Raw genomic sequence first — 19395 nt, 5'->3', positions numbered from 1 at the left:
TATATACAGAGAGACATTCATGTGAACGTTCGCCATGTGCCCACTCACCGACCACGGATTATATCTACAGATTTTTTCCTATTTCGGGGTTGGCTGGATGGCTGGTTGGCTGCTTGACTGCTGGAGTGGACACATCACTGTTTAGCTCCTGTCATGGTTTTATGATAAATCTGAAATCGTACATCGAGACGTTAACATCATCGTCGCAGCAGTCGCTCTCGTTGCCCTATCCGTATCCGTTGTCAGTGCCGTCGGATCAGTTCGGTACGGTTTCATCAGCCTCAGAATCAGGAACCAAATTTCAGTTTCGTTGCTGGAATGCGGTTGCCGTCGTAACCTCTTCTTGGAGAAAATTTACAAGTGTAGCATGGAGCCTAAAACGCCAAAAGACAAAAAAAAGTGCACTTCTTTAACATTGACTGATTGACGGGTTAACAAATTAAATAGGTTATATGCTCAATTGAACTGCCTTATAAACACAAATAACACCTTCCGTAACACCTCGATATGAATAAGGACGAAAGTCTATCGGAAACGCGCCCTGAATCGCAAGGTAATTTCAGTTTTCCTGTGTTCAGTGCTATATTTAAAATACTCGTGCCCAGAGCAAGCAAACAAGGAAAAGATCAAACAAATAGCACCTGGATTACTGGATACTTTTTAATATCCGGGCAGATATTTTTGATATATCTGATACGGCCCTTCAACCACGAAAAACTAAAATTGTTTTCATTTAAATTTTGATGATTAAAAGTTCCGTAACACAGGCGAATTCGGAACAAAAAGTTTTAAAAATCATATTTTTGTGGAAAACAGCTATTGTGTTCGATATGTACTGTGATACTGGAGATACCAAACGTATACAAAATCGTGATTTAAAGTTAACGGGTCGTAATATGAAGATCAAAAATACTTTACGACCTATGCGCAGACCTACTTAATATACGACAAAAATTTCATGAAAATCGGTCCAGCCGTTTGGGAGGAGTTCAGTCACTAACACCGTCACACGAGATTTTTATATATACATATGTACATATGTATGTATAGAAAGAAGATTATATTAGAAGATTATGACTGTCATTGAGCATATAAAATTAGGTATTGTTGGAGTACCTGGGTATGTCCGGGTATTCTTGCCGGAAAGACCCGGAAAGCAAGTGAGGGGGACTAATATTAGTTCTCGTAGATCCTGGCCAGACAAACCGTGGCAACCGTAGAGTAGGTGGTGGAGGATATTTCCTTGGCCCTCTCGTACTCTTGTAATCATCCAGGTCGGAGAATACCTCCAAGAGCCGCGAATCTGCAAATGAGCATCGGTCTCCAACAGGGCCGAGCAGTGAATATTTCTGGGGAGGAGCTCATTACCGTACCTTACCAGGTTCTTTGCTTTGATCAGTTCCCATCTCTTGAGTTTCTAAACTACATGTTTGTGATTATTGAATATTCGCAACATATTTCTTCCGCCTTCCGTTCCATTCGCTTTGAACGGTGCGTAGACCTGATTAACGTTTGTATATCGTTAAAGATCAGGTGCTCGAAAAATCGATCAGCTCAAGCTAATTTTTTGTGCAAAAATAATAGTTCAATCATTCTTAATGCAAATTATCCTATCTATATATGTATAAATCAATTGGTGACAGTTGGCTTGGATTAAACTTTTGTCTGGGAAGGCTTAAAAGGAAAAATCGATCAGTATTTCATTAAATTGATATTTTAAAATTATTTAAATGCTTAAATAGTGGCAGCCTTAGCTCAGTGTTTACCTATCATGGCCAGTCAATGAATGCCAGGTACCCAACTCTGGAGATAATTTTTTGTGCCAAAAGTGGTCAGTTTGCTGGCCCACGACTATTAAGTCCTGTCTTCTGAAGACGCCGGCATTTAGTTGTAAAGCTAATATCGACACCTACCGAGTAAAAAAAGTCCCTCCTAATATCTAATGCCATTTTGAACTGAACTGACGATTTTCGACGCTCAAGTGTTTAAGAATACGATCCTACTTTGACATTTTTTTCGACACTTTTTACATTTTTTGTGGAAATTGTTTGCTTTTCAATTGAAAAAAAGTCATTAATTAAGAGCTAATGAATGTATCTATGCAATAAAAATCATTCCCGACTTACTTAGACGTTTTTGAATTCGCGCCATTGGTTTAAAGTTAGCTAACATAAGTGTCCACATTTCATTGTCCGCTATGTGTATACATATACTATTCGATACAACCTACTATAGAAAATACAGAACGCACTTTCTATACTAAAATATATGACTTACACTTCGAAATTTTCTTAGCTGAAAGAGAACGTGGAAAATTGTCATGAACTTTACAGCTAAAGCTGGCGCACCATATGTTATTGTAAGTTCGAGCACCGATAACTCTTTGAATATTCAAAATAAAAATAAAACGAGAAGGAACGTGTGAGTCGCTTCTGGGGACGCGGCTCTACTTATACCCGTACTCAGTTTTTTCGGTTTTTTACATTTTTGAGCTTATAATTTTTCAGAATTTTAGAATTAAGATAAAAAATTGTACTTTTTACGTTTTCTTTCCGCTAGCGCTCGTTAGTGTGAGAGCTAGAATGTATATTATACATCTAACAGGTGTGGAAGAAACTAAGATGTATTCTTCATTCTCCTATATGTAGGATCCGATCTGATAGATTCGGCAATCTGGTCGCTATGCACTCGCGTACGATTGCTCAGTAGCGTAAAATGTGACTGCCACAGATTGTCGGGTCCTCTGGCTGAAGTAGGCGTGGGAAGAAACTGACGATTAATTTCTTCATTCTCGCTATATTTAGGATCCGATCTGATTCAGATTCGGCAATCTAGACGGACAGACGGTCAGTCTCTACAGACATGGCTATATCGAGTCGGCTATTTATGCTGTCGGGTCTTGCCACAGATTGGTCATTTCACTGTGCAACGAATGGAACGGGTGACGATAAGAGGCATGCGATTGAGCCCGACAACAAAGACATACATTCCACCAAGTCTCCTGGGCTCAGCCTGCAACCAGCTATGGGCCACGCGAAAATTTGCTGGGTAGCCATTTCCGCCTGCACCAAAAAGAATATAATTTTACAAAGATAACAAAACTAACATATTTGGTAAGCTGCTAAGTTGTAGTACGCTTATACAAATGGATGAGCCTAGCGGGGCAACCGGATTTTGTGAAGTTTGTTTTAAATGTTAATCGCACACACCCTACAATTCCACAAAATATGCGTGATTCGTAATGCATAATTGCTGCGATCGTGAAAAATATTACAGACAGAATAAAGAATGTAGCTTCCCAACCAGGATTTTTATTGTCGGTAAAGTATTTTCATCATTCTTACTCAAATGATAAGATAATATGATAGATAATGATATAAATAATATCTTTTAGTTTTTTTTAAGTCTGATACCCGTACTTTTAAAATAGGTGGGATTTATTGATCGGCTGGAAAGACACGATCACAGCAGCATTTCGGGCAATCTTAGTTCTTAGACAGCCAATAAATCGGTATTTTAGCTACAGGCTGTTTGGTTGACAACACGTTACAAACCCAGCCATAAATATTTTACCAAATACATATAAATATGATTAAGTGGTTCGATTTTGTCACAATCTTCCTGCTTGATGTGAAAATGTGTAGTTACACAAATACGTAAGATTGGGTTGGTGATCTTGACCACAAATATAATCTTTATTATCCTAACAAATTTAAAATAAATCCTATAAATTATATGGATTATATAAAATAAGAGAGCTTTAAAACTGAGAGACTAGCCAGCATAGAAAAAGGCACACGTACGGACTCCTTCAAGATGACGAAGTTTTTTTTTTAAATGTACTTACATACATATGTATATATGTATATGTATGTATGAATGTACGTGATGTGCTAAGGCATTATACATTTTTTTAGGCTGTTGGACTGGAATGGCCTTCTGAATGCCTCTCAGGAACCTTTTTTAATATAATTTCATTATAATGTGGGAGAACACAAAAAGTAAACGGTATAATTATGTTTTCATAAGCCATTTACTAAAGAACGTGATAATGGCCTTTATGTATTTTTTTTTGCACTGTATTCTGTTTTTTTTTTAACTTGCAAAAAATTATAACTTTTATACTTTGTACTTAGGTACTTATTGATAGAAAGAAATAGGAACTATTTTTGACAAAGCAAATGACTATTTCTCTTGACCAGCATCAATGACAATCGACTCGAAATAGTCGCCTTCGCAGATCAATTAAATTTTTAATTAAGTTAAAATCCAGTTCTGATCGGATTCCAACAAAAAATAAAAAGAAAAGATGTAATTTTTCTATCTTAGGCCAGGCTTGTCACCACTTCTACATATGCCCCCATAAGATTTCGATGAGATTAAGATCCAGTTGGACAGTTGGACATGGTAAAACGTCAATCTTTTCGGATGAAACCAAATTCCTAGCGAACATTTTTGACTGTTTCCGGCCATTATCGTTTATCCTTTAGAAAGGCATTTTTCAACTGGAATAGAATTTCATAGCATTTTCAAATATAACTACATACATATACATTTTTGCTCCACACTCCAACACCAGACTTTTACTTTGTTTGAGCTGGCCTATGGGGCTATGAACCCATAGGGTTCATTATTTTGTTCATTATTTTTTTCTCATCAGTCAAAAGTATTTTTTTCACTCTGACACAGTCCACAATCCTTTTTCGCAAACTTGAGTCGTGAACCTACATATGTGCTCTATGACCAAACGCGTAGCTCCCTGGGACTTCTTTAATTTAAATAATACATATGTAATTACATATTATTATCAACCGTCTACGAACTGTCACATAACTGACAGAGCGATACAAAATTTTTTCATTTTATATTTGGCTTCAAGAGACAACGAGACAGACTAGATCGACTCTCTATTCAGCCTGATCAACAATATTTGTGTGCAACATGAACATATACCTCGTATAAGACTCGCATAAAAATAGCAGACAAATATACAAATGAAATCAAATCGACTCCACAACCATTCGATGGAGTGCACGAATGGTCTAACAAATTCAATTTATGATAATCACGAAATTGAATTAGACTCAAGTCAGGGCGGTAAAATTTCCAAATTCATATCACAGCCTGGGAGCGCTCTTAACACTTTTGTCAGGAGCACGCCAAAGTGAATTTCAACGAGCTCATAAAATTAACAAAGATGGAACGTCGGAAAATGCAAGCATATGACGCTAATCCCCTGGCATTAGACCGCAGCAGTGGCGTAGCAGTTGGCGGATGCCGGTCCATGTCCATGGCCAGGTCCAGCATAAACTCAGGGCAGACTCGAAACCAAGAAACCCAAACGGTCGGGCGCACAGCCAAGTGGCGAGAGTAACAAATGTGGCCTCGTCGAGGGTTAAGTGCATCAAAAAATCAGTAAGGAAACTACAATCAAATTAGGGTGTGATGGCAAAACAATCGTCCCCCGAGGCAAATTTTGCGCACAGATTGCTTGGCACGAGTCGAGTCGATCCGAGACGAGTCCGAGGCCGAGTCGAGAGCCGTTTGGCTTAATGGCACCCTAATTGAATGTGTAAATATATTTGCGGATTACAGGGCGTCAATGTCGCCACGCAGGGATAAGATCAGCAGGTCCCGGGCACCCATTTACCCCTACCCCTACCACAACCCCAACCACATCCCAGAAAAGTTGACAAATTGAAATTTAATTTAAATAAACTACATAAGTGATTTTTTATTACACGACCTTTGCAGAGCTGCACAGTCCACAGCGCAATTGCTACACACCGCCGCCAGCACCGATGCACGGACAACCAACCCCACCGACAGCGGCATCCTCCTCTGGAGCCCCACCAGCTCCTCCTGTTTCTGCGGGTCGTCTACTCAGCTGGAATCACAGTGCCGCTGCAGCAGCAGCAGCAGCAGCTGCGGCGGCAGCGGCGGCCACCTCCAACCAGTCATTGTCTTCGGCCGAACAGTCAACGATGTCCCGGATCAAAGGCCAGAACCTGGGCCTCATCTGCGTGGTCTGCGGCGACACCAGCTCGGGGAAGCACTACGGAATCCTGGCCTGCAATGGCTGCTCCGGTTTTTTTAAGCGCAGTGTGAGGAGGAAGCTCATTTACCGGTAGGTAGCCAGCACCAAAGTCCAAAATCCGCCCATTCGCATAAAAAGTTGCAACATTTGTTAAAACCAGGAGAGGGACATGAGGGTGGACTCTGTGCCATGAGGACCGTCTGGGGGATTACAAAACGCTTCCAAATTCATTACAATTATTCAAATCTTTAGGATTTGAGAGTCAACTTTTGAATGCGCATATTTGCCCGCGTAGACATCGTGGGCACCCACGTCCTGGGCATCATGTGCGAAACGGCTGGGTATTTTTTCCACAACACCACCGAAGCTTAAAATGTAATTGAATTTAAAGTGCTGATTTCGTTAAAAGATTTTTTCGTTTTTCTGTTTGCTGTTTTAAGAATTTGGAGAAACTGTTTTCCCGATTGCCATTAAATCAAGAAGCCCGACAGCATATAGCTTGAAATGAGACCATCAATGCTAGCCTATCCTATCAAAAATTATGATACAGTAATGTATATTTGCTTTGCGGCTTCCAGAATGCTCGGTAAATCACAAACGTCAAAATCTCTATATCCTGGCGGTCCCCTGAGATTGATATGGGGGGCTTAAGCGCAAAACACTTGGCCAAATGTGACCCGCCCGACCAGAGCCCACACAGATTCCAAAATCTTTACCCGCAGTCTGCCATCAGCAACAGCCTAAGCCGAATCGTAACAAAGTCAAAAAGGGGGCGGGTTTGGTTCTGCTCGGCTTTAAGCAAAATAGAGCAATGTTCTCCCCTGTGCGACCAAAGGGATGACTCGATACACTGACTACAGGAACAGACCAAAGGGGCTAGTGTATATTTTCTCCGACGTGACATGTTTTTCGATATATTTGGCATAGTCAATCGGAGCGGAGCCAAGGAAAGTGGGGTCGCTTTTATATCGTCGTCTCTGGTGGTCCCATTAAGTCGTTTTCAATTATAATCAATTGTTTCCAATCAGAACTTTCGAGTTCGGCTGAAGGAATTTCTCTTAGGAGGCTTGCGACAAAAATTTTTTGATGAGATTGTAATTTGCAACGTTTTGATTAAATCCTCAGAAACATAATGGTTTTTCGACCGATAGTTGATCTGATTCTCAAAATATATTCACAAATCGTACATTAAATCTCGAGCTCCTACATCCAGATTAGCATTACTAAGGGAACTAAGGGACATGACGTGTTTCCTCACTCTTACTGAATTTGTTGCTAGTTGGATTGGGTATTTTTAGACGCTAAGTTATGTTGGCTATAAAATATTATTGGATTTTTTTTATAGACCACACAAATTGATTCAATCTTCATAATTTGTTTACGAAGACGTGCTAATTTGCATAAAAATGTACTAACATCGTATGCATACGAATGAATAGTATTTCGAGGACACATTTACTTAAGTGCTTTGTGAGTGTTGGTCGAAATTAGCAGAGGCGCCAAAAACAAATAAAACGGGAGGACAGTAGGAGTTCGGTGGGACATTTTTCCATCTTTGAGTTTTGGCACGGGCTTGAGTGTGGAAGGCAGTGATGGTGATGACTAGACACTAAGCTAAAGTGGTTCGAATGGCTAGTTGGGTGGTGTGCTGCGGCACAGAGTCATAGATGCTTGCTAACACGCACACACACGCCCCTCGGCCGGGCTCGGGCTTGATTTGATTAAGTTCCACAAGTGCAAAGGGCAGGCAGAGGACCGGACCAGTAGGAGAGTAGCAGAGTGGGCGAACAAAGACCGAAAGGTCGATGAAAGAGAAGGTTGTTCGCAACGGATCCTTTTGCTGCCCGCTGGTGAACTAAAGCACAGACTCTGAAGTGCTTTTGTCCTCCGTCTATTGGCGGCTGGCATTCCGGTCCGTTGACGTTAGTCTGCTCCTTTGTGTTCTGGTCGGATTTGACAAATGTTGCAATTTTTGACACGACAAATCTCGTTATTTGCGGGAGGATGCGAGGATGGGATAACTTAATTATGCCTGGCAACTGGTGCTTTCCTCTGTATTCTACTGTCTAATCGATGCGATGAATGCCTCGCACACTCACATACACTTATTCTGATTGCAGCTGCCAGGCGGGCACGGGACGCTGCATCGTCGACAAGGCGCATCGGAATCAATGCCAGGCCTGCAGGCTCAAGAAGTGCCTTCAAATGGGAATGAACAAGGATGGTAGGTTGGCCGTCACTTTTTCACTATTTTATTAACATCTATCAGCAGCTCTCATCAACCGCCGCTCTAATGAAGTGAAGCACGTTTAATTGGTCTTTATCAGAGCCGAACCTCAAAAGCCTGTGCACACGTGCCCGGTTCCGTTCCACTCTAAGTAAATATACACATTTCTGGACTTGAGGTCTTCCACTTCCACATCCACTTCCACATCCATACCCCTTTTACACGCTGTGCCAGCGGGAAGAGCAACTACCTAGCACGCTTCCTCGGGGTGGGTTCCCCGTCCCGTCCCCGTCCCCAGTCCACCCAAGCACCGTTCCCTCCAGTGCGGGTGGGCCTTATTTACATATTGCTCACCCAATTGATTTGTTACCTGCTGCTTGTTGTCTTTGACAGATTTTGCGCAGCTTTAGAGCTGCCACTTGAGTGAACCCTCATTGATTATGTCGAATGAAAGTTTTGTTTCGTTTCGTTGTTGCGACGGATGCCAGGGTCCACGTCTGCTCTACTGTCTTTTGCATAACGCTCCTCGTAACGACCCAACCCGAAGGTTCCCCAGAAAATCAATAAAATTGGTCTCGATGGGTCAATATGTGAGTGTGGGCATCCACGACTTGGAATTACATACAATACATCAATCACTCATTGCTCACAGCTCGATATATATATGAATGCTCCATTTTCCATTCTCCATAATCATACTCCTACTTTATTCCTATCCGCTAGAATGTATAGCTCTGGAGAGTGTCGTCTGTGAGCCGAGCAAATCGATTTCATATTGGGAAAATTGTGAAAGCCAACGGTTCTCTAATAAAGCAGAGTCTGACTCTATTTATTATTTGAAACATCTTATTTGGCGCCCATTTTAAGCTGCTATTGACCCACTATTCACACTCCATTGTTGCTCCTTTATGGTGGCCATAAATTATGCGAGGGATATGCAAAATACGCGCAGCGCAGCCCCTGCTTGCCGATCCGCCATTATTAGCGAAGTAGCTCTGTGGCTGTGGCTGCCTCGTTGTGCGGTAAAGTTGCATCAACAAATGGGAAAACAATTTGTAGGCGTGAGCGGCACGTGACCACAAAACCAATTTCTGTGAATGGCTGAGGCTTGATGGGGCGCTGCTCTGTTGAAGCTATGCACAAATCTATATACATGTGTATATGTATGCTGATGAGAAGCGGCGAGAAGGCACGGTACCTGTGAGGCATGAAGCAATTTTGTCAGTGTGACATTTCCTCATTATGGACACGTCTTGTCGTCCGAGGCGTCCGCACACCTCGATTGGGCGTGTTTTGCCTTCCTGCTGCGTGGTGAACTGCGAGATATTCGAGGACGATTTAGATCTGGAGTACTCATGTTAGTTGCATTTGTTTTCCAATTACAGCGGTGCAAAATGAGCGACAGCCACGAAACACGGCCACTATACGGCCGGAGACGCTGAGGGAGATGGAACACGGCCGGGCGTTGCGCGAGGCGGCCGTTGCCGTCGGTGTGTTTGGGTAAGTCTGCGTGTGTCGAGTGTGCGACTGTGCGTGTGTGCGTTTGTGCGTTTGTGGCTGGGCTGTCATTTGCATAACTCACTGTCTAACCGCCCAAATCTCTGTCTGGGTAACTCTAATTTGCAGACCACCCGTGCTACTATCGCCTCCCTGCTACGGTTCCGGACTCCTGCCACCGCCCTGTGAGTAGTCGCCTCTCCATTTGGCTCTTAGTTTCAGTTTCAGTTTCCATAAAAACTCATTTGGTTCTTTCACAACTTAAACAGCGCTAGGCAGCCTGCCCCCGGGACGTTTACTGCACCACAACCACCTCACCTCGTCCATGCAGCTGGCAGCGAATCACATGAGCAGCGCCAGCTTTCCCATGTTTAACACCGCTGGAGTCCACCACTCGCCCAAGGAGAAGGCTGTGTATGGCTGTGGAATGGCCATGGAGCTGACCAGCAGCGGCAATGTCTCGCACTCGACCAACTCGAGCAGTAATCATTCGATAGATCCCAGTTCGCCAGCGCCGGAAGCAACCAACGAAAAGAACAACGCTGGTGGCAGCGTCTCTTCCGTCAGCTCTTCCAGTCCCACTCTAGAGAACGACAATGATGGTGAGTACAAAGCATCCACGAGTACCAGCCTATGTACATATACATATGAACCATAAATTCTGGTCTGACAGACGATTCCATTGATGTGACCAACGATGAGGAACCGCATACAGGCAGCAGATCCGACTCCAATTTCATCATGCCACAGTTCATGTCGCCTAACCTATATGCTCACCAGCATGAAACGGTTTACGAAACGAGCGCCAGACTTCTTTTCATGGCCGTGAAGTGGGCCAAGAACCTTCCTAGCTTTGCCCGTCTCTCCTTCCGGGATCAGGTAGCATAGCCCATAGCAATGTCGACTCTGTGCAACGTAAACGTAAACTTGTATTGCTCTTTCAGGTCATCCTGCTGGAGGAGTCTTGGTCGGAGCTGTTCCTCTTGAACGCCATTCAGTGGTGCATCCCCTTGGACCCCACGGGCTGCGCCCTTTTCTCTGTGGCCGAGCACTGCAATAACCTGGAGAACAACGCGAACGGTGATACTTGCATAACAAAGGAGGAGGTTAGTTTGAGCACAATTCGCGTATTGGTGGTTCGTAACGATTTTCTTGGTCAGCTGGCAGCCGATGTTCGAACTCTGCACGAAATCTTCTGCAAATACAAAGCTGTACTGGTGGATCCAGCTGAATTCGCATGCCTGAAGGCAATTGTGCTCTTCCGACCCGAGACCCGTGGCCTTAAGGACCCAGCACAAATAGAGAACCTTCAGGATCAGGCCCATGTAAGAGTCCAGATTCATTTGGTGTGGGCTATCTAAATGTCTTTATTTCCAATAGGTTATGTTGTCGCAGCATACCAAGACGCAGTTCACAGCTCAGATCGCAAGGTTCGGAAGACTCCTCCTGATGCTGCCCCTTCTGCGCATGATCAGCTCCCACAAGATTGAATCCATCTACTTTCAGCGCACAATCGGCAATACGCCAATGGAAAAGGTGCTCTGTGACATGTACAAGAACTAGTTAATTTGTGCTTTACGTTATACCCAATTTAAATAAATATGTTTTTGTGTCTTGAATGTTAAGTGGCATTAACTCTTTACTTTGTGCGCACATTTATGTTAAAAATACTAAAGTAGAGCCAACAAAACGCGGATTCCCAAAATACTATTTTATAAGACGACTTGCCAATGGGATAGTTCCTTAGGATTTAGGTTCTTCAGACTTGAATCTACCATGACCTTTTTCCCGACTGATTTCCATCATGTAGACGTTGACTCGAATGAAACAGTGAAATTTGGATGAACTTAAATATTCGTATCCTTATCAGCTCTTGGATAATTTTAACGCCAATCCATCAATCGTCTCTCCAACTCCTCCTCTTCAAGTCTGAATTGAAGCAGACTAGACTGCTGATCGGCTTGGTCCTTTCCAACTGGTGTCCAAAGAGTACGATCCACAACCGAAGCTGGAGTGCGCGAAGGCAGCGTTACCGGACCAATGCTCAACGTCTTGTACACGGCGGATAGCACTACAAATACCCAGGCTAAAATCTCGACCTTTGCTGATGACACCGTGATTCTAAGCAATCACACAGAAGCCAAGTAAAGAAAGTAACCTCCACTGGTTAGCTTGGGCTTGGCTTAGCTTGGACTGTAAAGTCCTCCTGTACAACTCCGTGCTGAAAGCTGTCTGTCTCCGAGTTATGGGAAAGAAGCAACATCGACATTATCCAGCGAGCACAGCCCAGAGTCCCGAGAAACATTACTCGAGCACCATGGTACCTCCGGAATGAGAATATCCACAGGAATTGAACATCAAAAGAATTAACAGGACAAACTTTCCTCCCAAAAATCGTATTAAATAGACTGATTACACTACTCGACAAAATTTAACATTTTTTTCCGCTTCGAACCAAACCGAATTTTTGTGATAGATTCTACGACAGAAATTTGTTTGAGGAATTAAAAAATTTGTTGTAATTTTTAATTTTTTACATAACTTACATCTGGTTTTAATGAACTTTGCCATTCTGAAAAGCTAATAAAAGCAGCTTTAGAAGCACTTTGTTGTTTCAGCTTACCGTCTGGTAAATATTAAGTTTTCAAATGCAAAATAGATACATTTTGGTGCGGTATTTGTTTCAAAATGAATACCTGACTTTTAAAACTCAGGAAAAGTCCAAAAAAATAAAGCCCGTTTCCTCTTATTCCTTGTGTATAGGGCATTAAATATAAATATGTATACGTCGTTCAAAGATAGCTTTCCCCTATTTTGAATATGTCGCCATTCCGCGGCGGAATATAGAATTATTATATATTTTGCTCGTACCATACCATATACGGTCCGAGCTCGACAGCAACCAGCAGTGCAATTTTATGTGTTAGTGCATCACACAAAAATATACATATGTATGTATATGATTGTATGCTTTTTCGTTATTAGCGCTTGAGGCGTTTTGAATTTATACGTTTTCAATTTTTGTCTTCTCAGCTCACATACCCATTATTTTAGATTTTTATACCTGTACTCAAAAAGAGTTAAGGGGTATATTGGATTTGTGGTAAAAGTTGATATGTGCAAGGCAGAGAAGGAAACGTTTTCGACCCCATAAAGTATATATATATATTCTTGATCAGCATCAATAGCCGAGTCGATATAGCCATGTCCGTCTGTTCGTCTGTCCGTCTTGATAAGCGCCTAGATCTCAGAGACTATAAGAGCTAGAGCAATTTTGTTTCCAGACTCATGTGACATAACACTGCTACAAGTGTATTTCAAAATTTCGCCCCGCCCTCTTCCGCCTCCACAAAGGACGAAAATCTGTGGCAGGCACAATTTTAAAGATAAAACTGAAAACGCAGTATCGTAGAGGATGACCATATCAACCAGATTGCCGAATCTGAATCAGATCGGATCATAATTATAGCCAGAAAAAGCAATTTTTCCGTTGCTTCCCCTGCCTCCTTTATATACTGACTTAGGACGGCTATTAAAGTAGAGTCGCGCCCAGAAGAGACTCACACGTTCATTCTCGTTGTGTGTATACTTATAAAGAAATGTCAACATTTTCATAATACAATGGTTGCATAGCATATCTCAGTTGTTTTCATGAAGAAATTGGCCTGAATTGTTATATTTAATTATTTCACATGCAAAACATATATTATCTTTGCAATTAAGAATTATTAAGAAGAGAAAAATGGCATGAGACCGAAAAAAAAGTTTAAAGTAGCATTCGTTCGCGACCGTAGGTACAATTTTATTTTTTTATAACGTTTACTTTTGCAGTAAATTAAATTTGCAGATGGCTAAAACCTGTGAAAAACGTAACCGATATATCAATAAAATTAAAAGCGATCCACCCAAGTTAAAAGAATAGCGCGAGAAAGCAACTGAGAGAATGAAAATAAATGTTATTACACACATAAATATGAAGTGATTGATAGGGAAACATGGGTTGAAAAAATTAAAAAAAAAACATTTTATATGATTTGGCCTTGTATGACTGTATGACACATTTTTCACCTGTTTATATCTGTATCTTCATGGTGGTCCCCGTCGGTTGCACCATCTGCTGCAGTTGATAGCCCGACGCATTCCATTGCCAATAAAATAATAGGTGGCTCAGAATATGCCAGCGGAAGACCGAACCCAGGCGGAGAAGTGAAATTCATTAACTTTGCTTACGTTAATAAAATTTGTAAGCAAAAACATCTGACTGAGCGTGTAAGTGCTGAGCACACTTGGTCACACTCGGCACATTTTGAGAGCGAACTAACAAAGATGAGTAATTAGCAATGCAAATGTGAAATTGCTATTGCAATTATCTTAGAAATGGACGGCGAAGCAGCTCCGAATGAATCATCTCCGCCACTGAACATTCTGTGTGGCATCTGCAACGAGTTCTATCGGGCAAACGACATTATATTTTCCACTGCAAGCTGCGGCCATGTATTTCACAAGGATTGCCTGACGCGCTGGCTTGGCCGTTCCCCGACGTGTCCACAGTGTCGGGCCAATTGCCATAGGAACCGCATTCACCGCATTTATCTGAATTTCGGTGAGCGCACGGAGCTCGACGACCAGGAGGCACCAAAGCAGCCTGTTCAATGGGTGCCTATGGATCTCGACCCCCTTAGTCCCCAGGACGCACACAACGTACCGGAAGGTGCTCTTCAGTGTGGCACCGATGAGGATGGCCTGCCCACATATGTAGCCCGCGGCTACTTCAACGACGATCTGCTGCCAGCGAGCTATGTGCCCCAGAAGAAGGCAGCGTTTGGCTCTTGGAGCTGCCGCTCCCATAGGCTCGTCGACGGGGTGGAAGTCCTCGTGTTGACCGACTGCGATTACCAGTGGGTATCTGGCTCCAATGGAAGTTTCCCTGAAAACGCACTGAAGACAGGATACTCAGAGATTGGCGAGGTGACGTACACCGGACACGGAGTATACGAAGGCGTCACGAGACTGGGAAAAGTGCATCCCTCTCACAAGGTCATGTACATGCCGCACCATGGACAGGAGGTGAACACAGCAAACTATTACGTTTTGGTGGTTACACCTCGCGTAGAACCAGCATCTTCATCGTAAGATCTCTCGCACCGAGTTTTATATTTAATGTTGAATGTGCAGGGATAGATAGATGTCCCCCCATATAATAAAATACAGCTGATACCTATCCCGATTCTTGCTGCATCTTTATGTAATAGTTTATTTTATTCAAATCTGATAGACGCCATATACATATTTACTGTAATGTTTGTATATTACGCATGCTGAGAACTGTGTTATCCCCGAACATGGCTTTAACTATGCATATGACTACGCTGTAAATCTACAATCATATTGGTATTCCTCGCTATTCTATACTTTTTATCTGACATTGTTGTATCAACAAAGAGCTTTAAAAATAAGTTTAGTTATAGCTATTTGTTATGCATGATGTGTATACTTTGTTTAATAAATTTTCTGAATCTGCACAGTAACATGACATTTAGGATATATGTATATGTATGTATATATTTAGCTAAAATACGATTTTATATGCTCAACGTGTGTGTAACATTTATCCAACAGGCTTGACTTTCAATAGAAATAGGATTTATCTTGATTCCTTGACTTTTTGTACTTAGTTTCTAAACAAATTGTATATTTATAAATATAAAAAATGAGTGTGACTGCTTGTGTGTTTTTGGGTGTGGGTTTGGGTGTGTATGGTGTGTGACTGACTACATGAGACATTCACTGACATATTTACAAGTTGATTGAATCCGATGTGTAATGAATGCATGCATGCGTGGTGGTGTGTTATTTTGTGTTCCTTGAGCCTATGTTTGGATTTAAGGATTATTTGTGATCGGATCGGAGATTGGAGACGAAAATGGGGCGGCTAGAGATTAGGGATATGGGTATAGTATGGTATGGTTTGACATTTGAGCTCAGGATCAGACAGGAAACAAAACAGTTACACTAGTTCAATTGGAAAACATAACAGCAAATTCAATGGACAATTGAAAATATTCTACACAGGATTAATAGCTTTCGAAGTAGTTTTGGAAGTGGTGGACAAAAACCTACTTTAGATTTAATAAACTAAATTAATTAGTTTAAAAAATGTATTTTACTTATGATAATCCCTCAAGGCTCGCCAGCTTTTCCTTCAGCTTTTGACGCCGACGCCGACGACGGGTTGATCGCCATCCCGGAGGCCTGTCTCATTTCTGCGAGGACAAATAATTCATGTACTTGGTGGTTTGTTGTGCATTGCGCACCAGCTCGCTTTCCTCCTTGCCAGAGGGCGCCGGTGGCGGCTGTTCCTGCCCACGGCGGTCCCAGTTTTCCTCCTTCTGCGGTTGATGGATGTCCGGCTGTGAGCGGCGCGTGAAGTTGCGATGGCGTTGATGCTGGTGCTGCGGATTATGCGGCGAATTCTGTTGGCGGCGATCGAATGTACTGGACGCCTCGCTAGCCAAACTACTCTGACTGCTGTAGCGGGGGAAGCCACGTGGTCCCCCAGCGCCTCCTCCGCGAGTAGGACTCTGGTTGTAACGATACGTATTGGGTTTGTCCATTTGTGACTTGGCTGGTCGGGGCAGGGTGCGGGCCCTCGACGAGCTGCGACTGTTTGATTCCGGCCCGTTGGAGTTGTACGCACAGTTCTCATCCTGATAGGAGCTGTTAATGGCCGTGTTCGAGCGGCGCCAAGTATCGCTGTGTATCTTCTGTGGACCGCCTTGATTCTGCTGGAGCTGTTGTTGCTGCTTCTGGAAACGCGGCGGTTTGTCGTAAGTGTTGCGGTTATTGAAGCGCCCCGCCCCGCCCCGCTTGTAGCTGTTACCACGCTCATAGTTGCTCATGTAGGAGCGCTCACTACGATCGTCCCGGTCCCGTTGGTCCCAATTCGAGTTCACAATGCTGTTGTAGTTGGCGCCGCCGCTCATGTTGCGCTCGTGCCTCTCCTGCGAGTGCTTCCTGCGGTCTTGAATAGTATAGAGGCGTAAGTTTCCTCCGCTCTCGCTGCGTACACTGTGCTGGTCGTCGTCGCAGCTCACGCTGTAGCGCCTCTGTTGGTCGCGCGAGCGACCGTTGCTCTGGTCGCCCTCGTGGTTGCGATTGAAGCGTGTCTTTCGCCAGCTGGGCAGGGGCTTGCTCTCGTCGCGGTCTTCACTGCTGGCCATGGAGAGATATTGGTCGGATTGGGGGCTGTCGGAGGAATCGAAAGAGATGATTGCATTACAGTGGAAGCGATAGAGATGCCAGTGCGATATACGTACTCTACGTTAGCTGAAGGTTGCTGATGCTGTTGCGTCTTCAGTGGTCTCGGTGCTTGGCGCGGCTGATAGCTTCGGCGAACATGGCGTGGGCCAAGCTCAGTGGCGGTGTTGGCAGGATAGGAATTTGTTACATTTTCTTGATACTTCTGTTCGCCCGGATCTGCCTCGCCATAGCCAATGTCGCAGAAGGAGTCCTCGCAGACCTGCTCGCTCCATTTCTTCGTCGAGGCAATACCCTCGTATGATTCCTGGTCCTGGACGGAGGTATTAGCACTGGAGCCGTTCTCTTCAGCGGAATTCTGTACACTGGCGCCATTGTTGTTGGCGCCATCTTCTTCACCCTCGTCCACCACCAAATAATTGGTGTACATGGCCTCCAGGTCGTGTCCCACGTTCTTGAAGTGACTGTAGAACAGGTCCAGAACCATGAGGAGCATGGCCTTAACCTTGGCCGTCAGCGCCGGCTGCATGATCAGGTGCCGTCTAATGTGGAACAGTAGCTGGTCGATGTCCGCCTTGTGGCGCTTGCGCATTATCTCCCCGTTGAGCGTGATCTGTGAGAGAACGAGACGGGCCAGGCGCGTATTGATCACCACTGAAGTGTCGTTCAGCTCGCGCGTCAGCAGATTCAGCAGCGATTCGCCCAGTATGGTAATGGGAGCGTTGTCCGCCAGCCGCACGCGATGGTAGTACTCGCCAAGCAGCGTGATCGAGTTGTAGAGACGATTCTTGTCGCGCAACCGATACGCATCCGCATTAATAAAGTTCGTCTCTAGGATCTTAAGCATGGAGCTGCGCACCTTGGTCGAATTCATGGCCAGGGCATCAAAGTTACGCGACGAGAAGAGCAGGGCAAACTTGAGCGCCGTATCGCTGTCCGCGAGGGCCTTGCTGTTCATATACTCCATGGATTCGCTGTAGATGAGTAGTACAAATGTTAAATAATGAACATGCTTGTATAAATAGAGTAACATAAAGTTATTATTTGAGCAGCAAATGGCAGGGAAAATGTTCAATTTGAACTAATTCAATGGCAAAACGCTTCTCCTCTCACACTTCGATTATTTTATTTATGTAAGTACATACATACATATGTACATATATACATATATTAAAAGTTGTAAATTTTTAAGACACGCTGCAAACAAACAACAACTGACTATATACAGTGCATCTCAAAAATGTATGCTATCCTCTATTGATCCTCTTTTCGATCATTATTACCACAGAAATCAAAATAAGTGGATTTTATACAGGGGTATGTACATGCAAATCTTTTAGCATACAGAATTTGAAGCCTACGTGAAGACCGCATCTACTTGGCAATTGCAGATCGTATTATACCTGTCTTACACTAGCCGTATTCTTTCGCGACGCACTGTACATACATGTGAGTGTGTTTGTACATACAAGCATACATATGTAGGTATGTATGTACATTTACGTATATGCGGGAAAAAAGCAACAACTAAAACCATACATACTACTTATAATATTATTAATCATCAATGGGCCACCAACTCACACACACAAACAGACTAGGCAAATAAGACACATACCACAGCATCGATTCGTCGTGCACAATGTTGCAGAAGTCCGTTTCAATGGTCTTTATTTTTGCATTAAGCAGGATCCCGTCGTCCTGCAGGTCAAGTCCTCGCATCAGCGCTATGATGTGATCGTACGAGCACCCACCTGTTGGTATCATGTAGTGGGTGTTTGGCCCCGGGTTGAGCATGTTGCAGACATCGCGAAGTCGCGCCTCGCCGCTGCTGTTTCCACTGTCCACACTCACACTGTTGTGGTTATTGTAAGTGTAGTTGGCACTATTGCTCTGGTTGCTGCTGCTGTTGTTGCTGGTGGAGTTGTGGCTGCTGTTGCTAATCATATTAGCCATTCTTGCGATCGGACGAAGGATTTCTTTTCGTTGTCGCACTGTTGTTTGTTTTCCGTTTTCTTCCTACTCGTCTGGTCTTTCCGTCTGGTTTTCTTGTGCTTCTATTTCTGCTCTCCTCCGTGCCAGTGCTTCGCTGGTGTGTGCGGTCCAACAAAAACGAATTAGCGTTGACAAAGGTGTCGAGTGCGCATGCAAAATTTCCACCTTTCCTTTGGCTTCAGCAATTTTTGGATTTGCTCACCGGACCGACCCGACGGATGCGTTTATGAATAAGTATGAAATAAAATAATATAATTACAAATATATCAAAGCATTATATATATATACGCGTTTTTAGCTGCAAAACAATCGGTAGCACTATCGATGGTACGAATGAGTTATCGAGGTGTCAACGTTTTGAATAATTTCTAGGAGTTTTCAA

The 19395-nt window shown here is 43.4% G+C and overlaps 3 protein-coding genes across 4 annotated transcripts; 2 read left to right on the top strand and 1 right to left on the bottom strand.

Moving 5' to 3' along the window:
• The first annotated feature begins 469 nt into the window (after positions 1–469).
• Positions 470–11380, top strand: LOC111071405 (photoreceptor-specific nuclear receptor). 2 transcript variants are annotated; one of them, XM_022362731.2, is made up of 10 exons: positions 470–553; positions 5755–6127; positions 8158–8261; positions 9650–9764; positions 9891–9946; positions 10031–10363; positions 10435–10640; positions 10706–10867; positions 10922–11086; positions 11142–11380. In XM_022362731.2, the coding sequence occupies exons 1-10, from the start codon at positions 508–510 to the stop codon at positions 11322–11324; spliced, it is 1743 nt and encodes a 580-aa protein (XP_022218423.2). In that variant the 5' UTR covers positions 470–507; the 3' UTR covers positions 11325–11380. The 2 variants fall into 2 exon arrangements, with proteins under 2 accessions (XP_022218423.2, XP_022218422.2); XM_022362730.2 differs by lacking the exon at positions 470–553 and adding an exon at positions 3269–3320.
• Positions 11381–14052: 2672 nt separating this feature from the next.
• On the top strand, positions 14053–14981 carry LOC111071410. The gene has a single exon (XM_022362738.2). It carries the CDS (start codon positions 14139–14141, stop codon positions 14892–14894), a length of 756 nt encoding a protein of 251 aa, XP_022218430.2. The 5' UTR covers positions 14053–14138; the 3' UTR covers positions 14895–14981.
• LOC111071404 (myb-like protein AA) lies at positions 14981–19294 on the bottom strand. The gene is made up of 3 exons (XM_022362729.2): positions 18637–19294; positions 17078–17992; positions 14981–17006 (listed from the first exon to the last, which is right to left on the bottom strand). Exons 1-3 carry the CDS (start codon positions 18972–18974, stop codon positions 16019–16021), a joined length of 2241 nt encoding a protein of 746 aa, XP_022218421.2. The 5' UTR covers positions 18975–19294; the 3' UTR covers positions 14981–16018.
• Between the last annotated feature and the right edge of the window lie 101 nt (positions 19295–19395).

The sequence above is a fragment of the Drosophila obscura genome, unplaced genomic scaffold (assembly GCF_018151105.1).
Source record: "Drosophila obscura isolate BZ-5 IFL unplaced genomic scaffold, ASM1815110v1 contig_25, whole genome shotgun sequence".
In the NCBI taxonomy this organism is placed as follows: domain Eukaryota; kingdom Metazoa; phylum Arthropoda; class Insecta; order Diptera; family Drosophilidae; genus Drosophila; species Drosophila obscura.
This window is presented reverse-complemented; position numbering and strand designations above follow the sequence as displayed.

Bases quoted from the DNA above. Each gene is read 5' to 3' on its own strand.
- LOC111071405 (XM_022362731.2), top strand. From the start codon at position 508: ATGAATAAGGACGAAAGTCTATCGGAAACGCGCCCTGAATCGCAAG. The intron at 10,641-10,705 runs GTAGCATAGCCC...TTGCTCTTTCAG, and splicing joins GTCTCTCCTTCCGGGATCAG to GTCATCCTGCTGGAGGAGTC. The intron at 11,087-11,141 runs GTAAGAGTCCAG...TATTTCCAATAG, and splicing joins ACCTTCAGGATCAGGCCCAT to GTTATGTTGTCGCAGCATAC.
- LOC111071410 (XM_022362738.2), top strand. From the start codon at position 14,139: ATGGACGGCGAAGCAGCTCCGAATGAATCATCTCCGCCACTGAACATT.
- LOC111071404 (XM_022362729.2), bottom strand. From the start codon at position 18,974: ATGGCTAATATGATTAGCAACAGCAGCCACAACTCCACCAGCAACAAC. The intron at 17,993-18,636 runs GTATGTGTCTTA...ACTCATCTACAG, and splicing joins CACGACGAATCGATGCTGTG to CGAATCCATGGAGTATATGA. The intron at 17,007-17,077 runs GTACGTATATCG...TTCCTCCGACAG, and splicing joins CAACCTTCAGCTAACGTAGA to CCCCCAATCCGACCAATATC.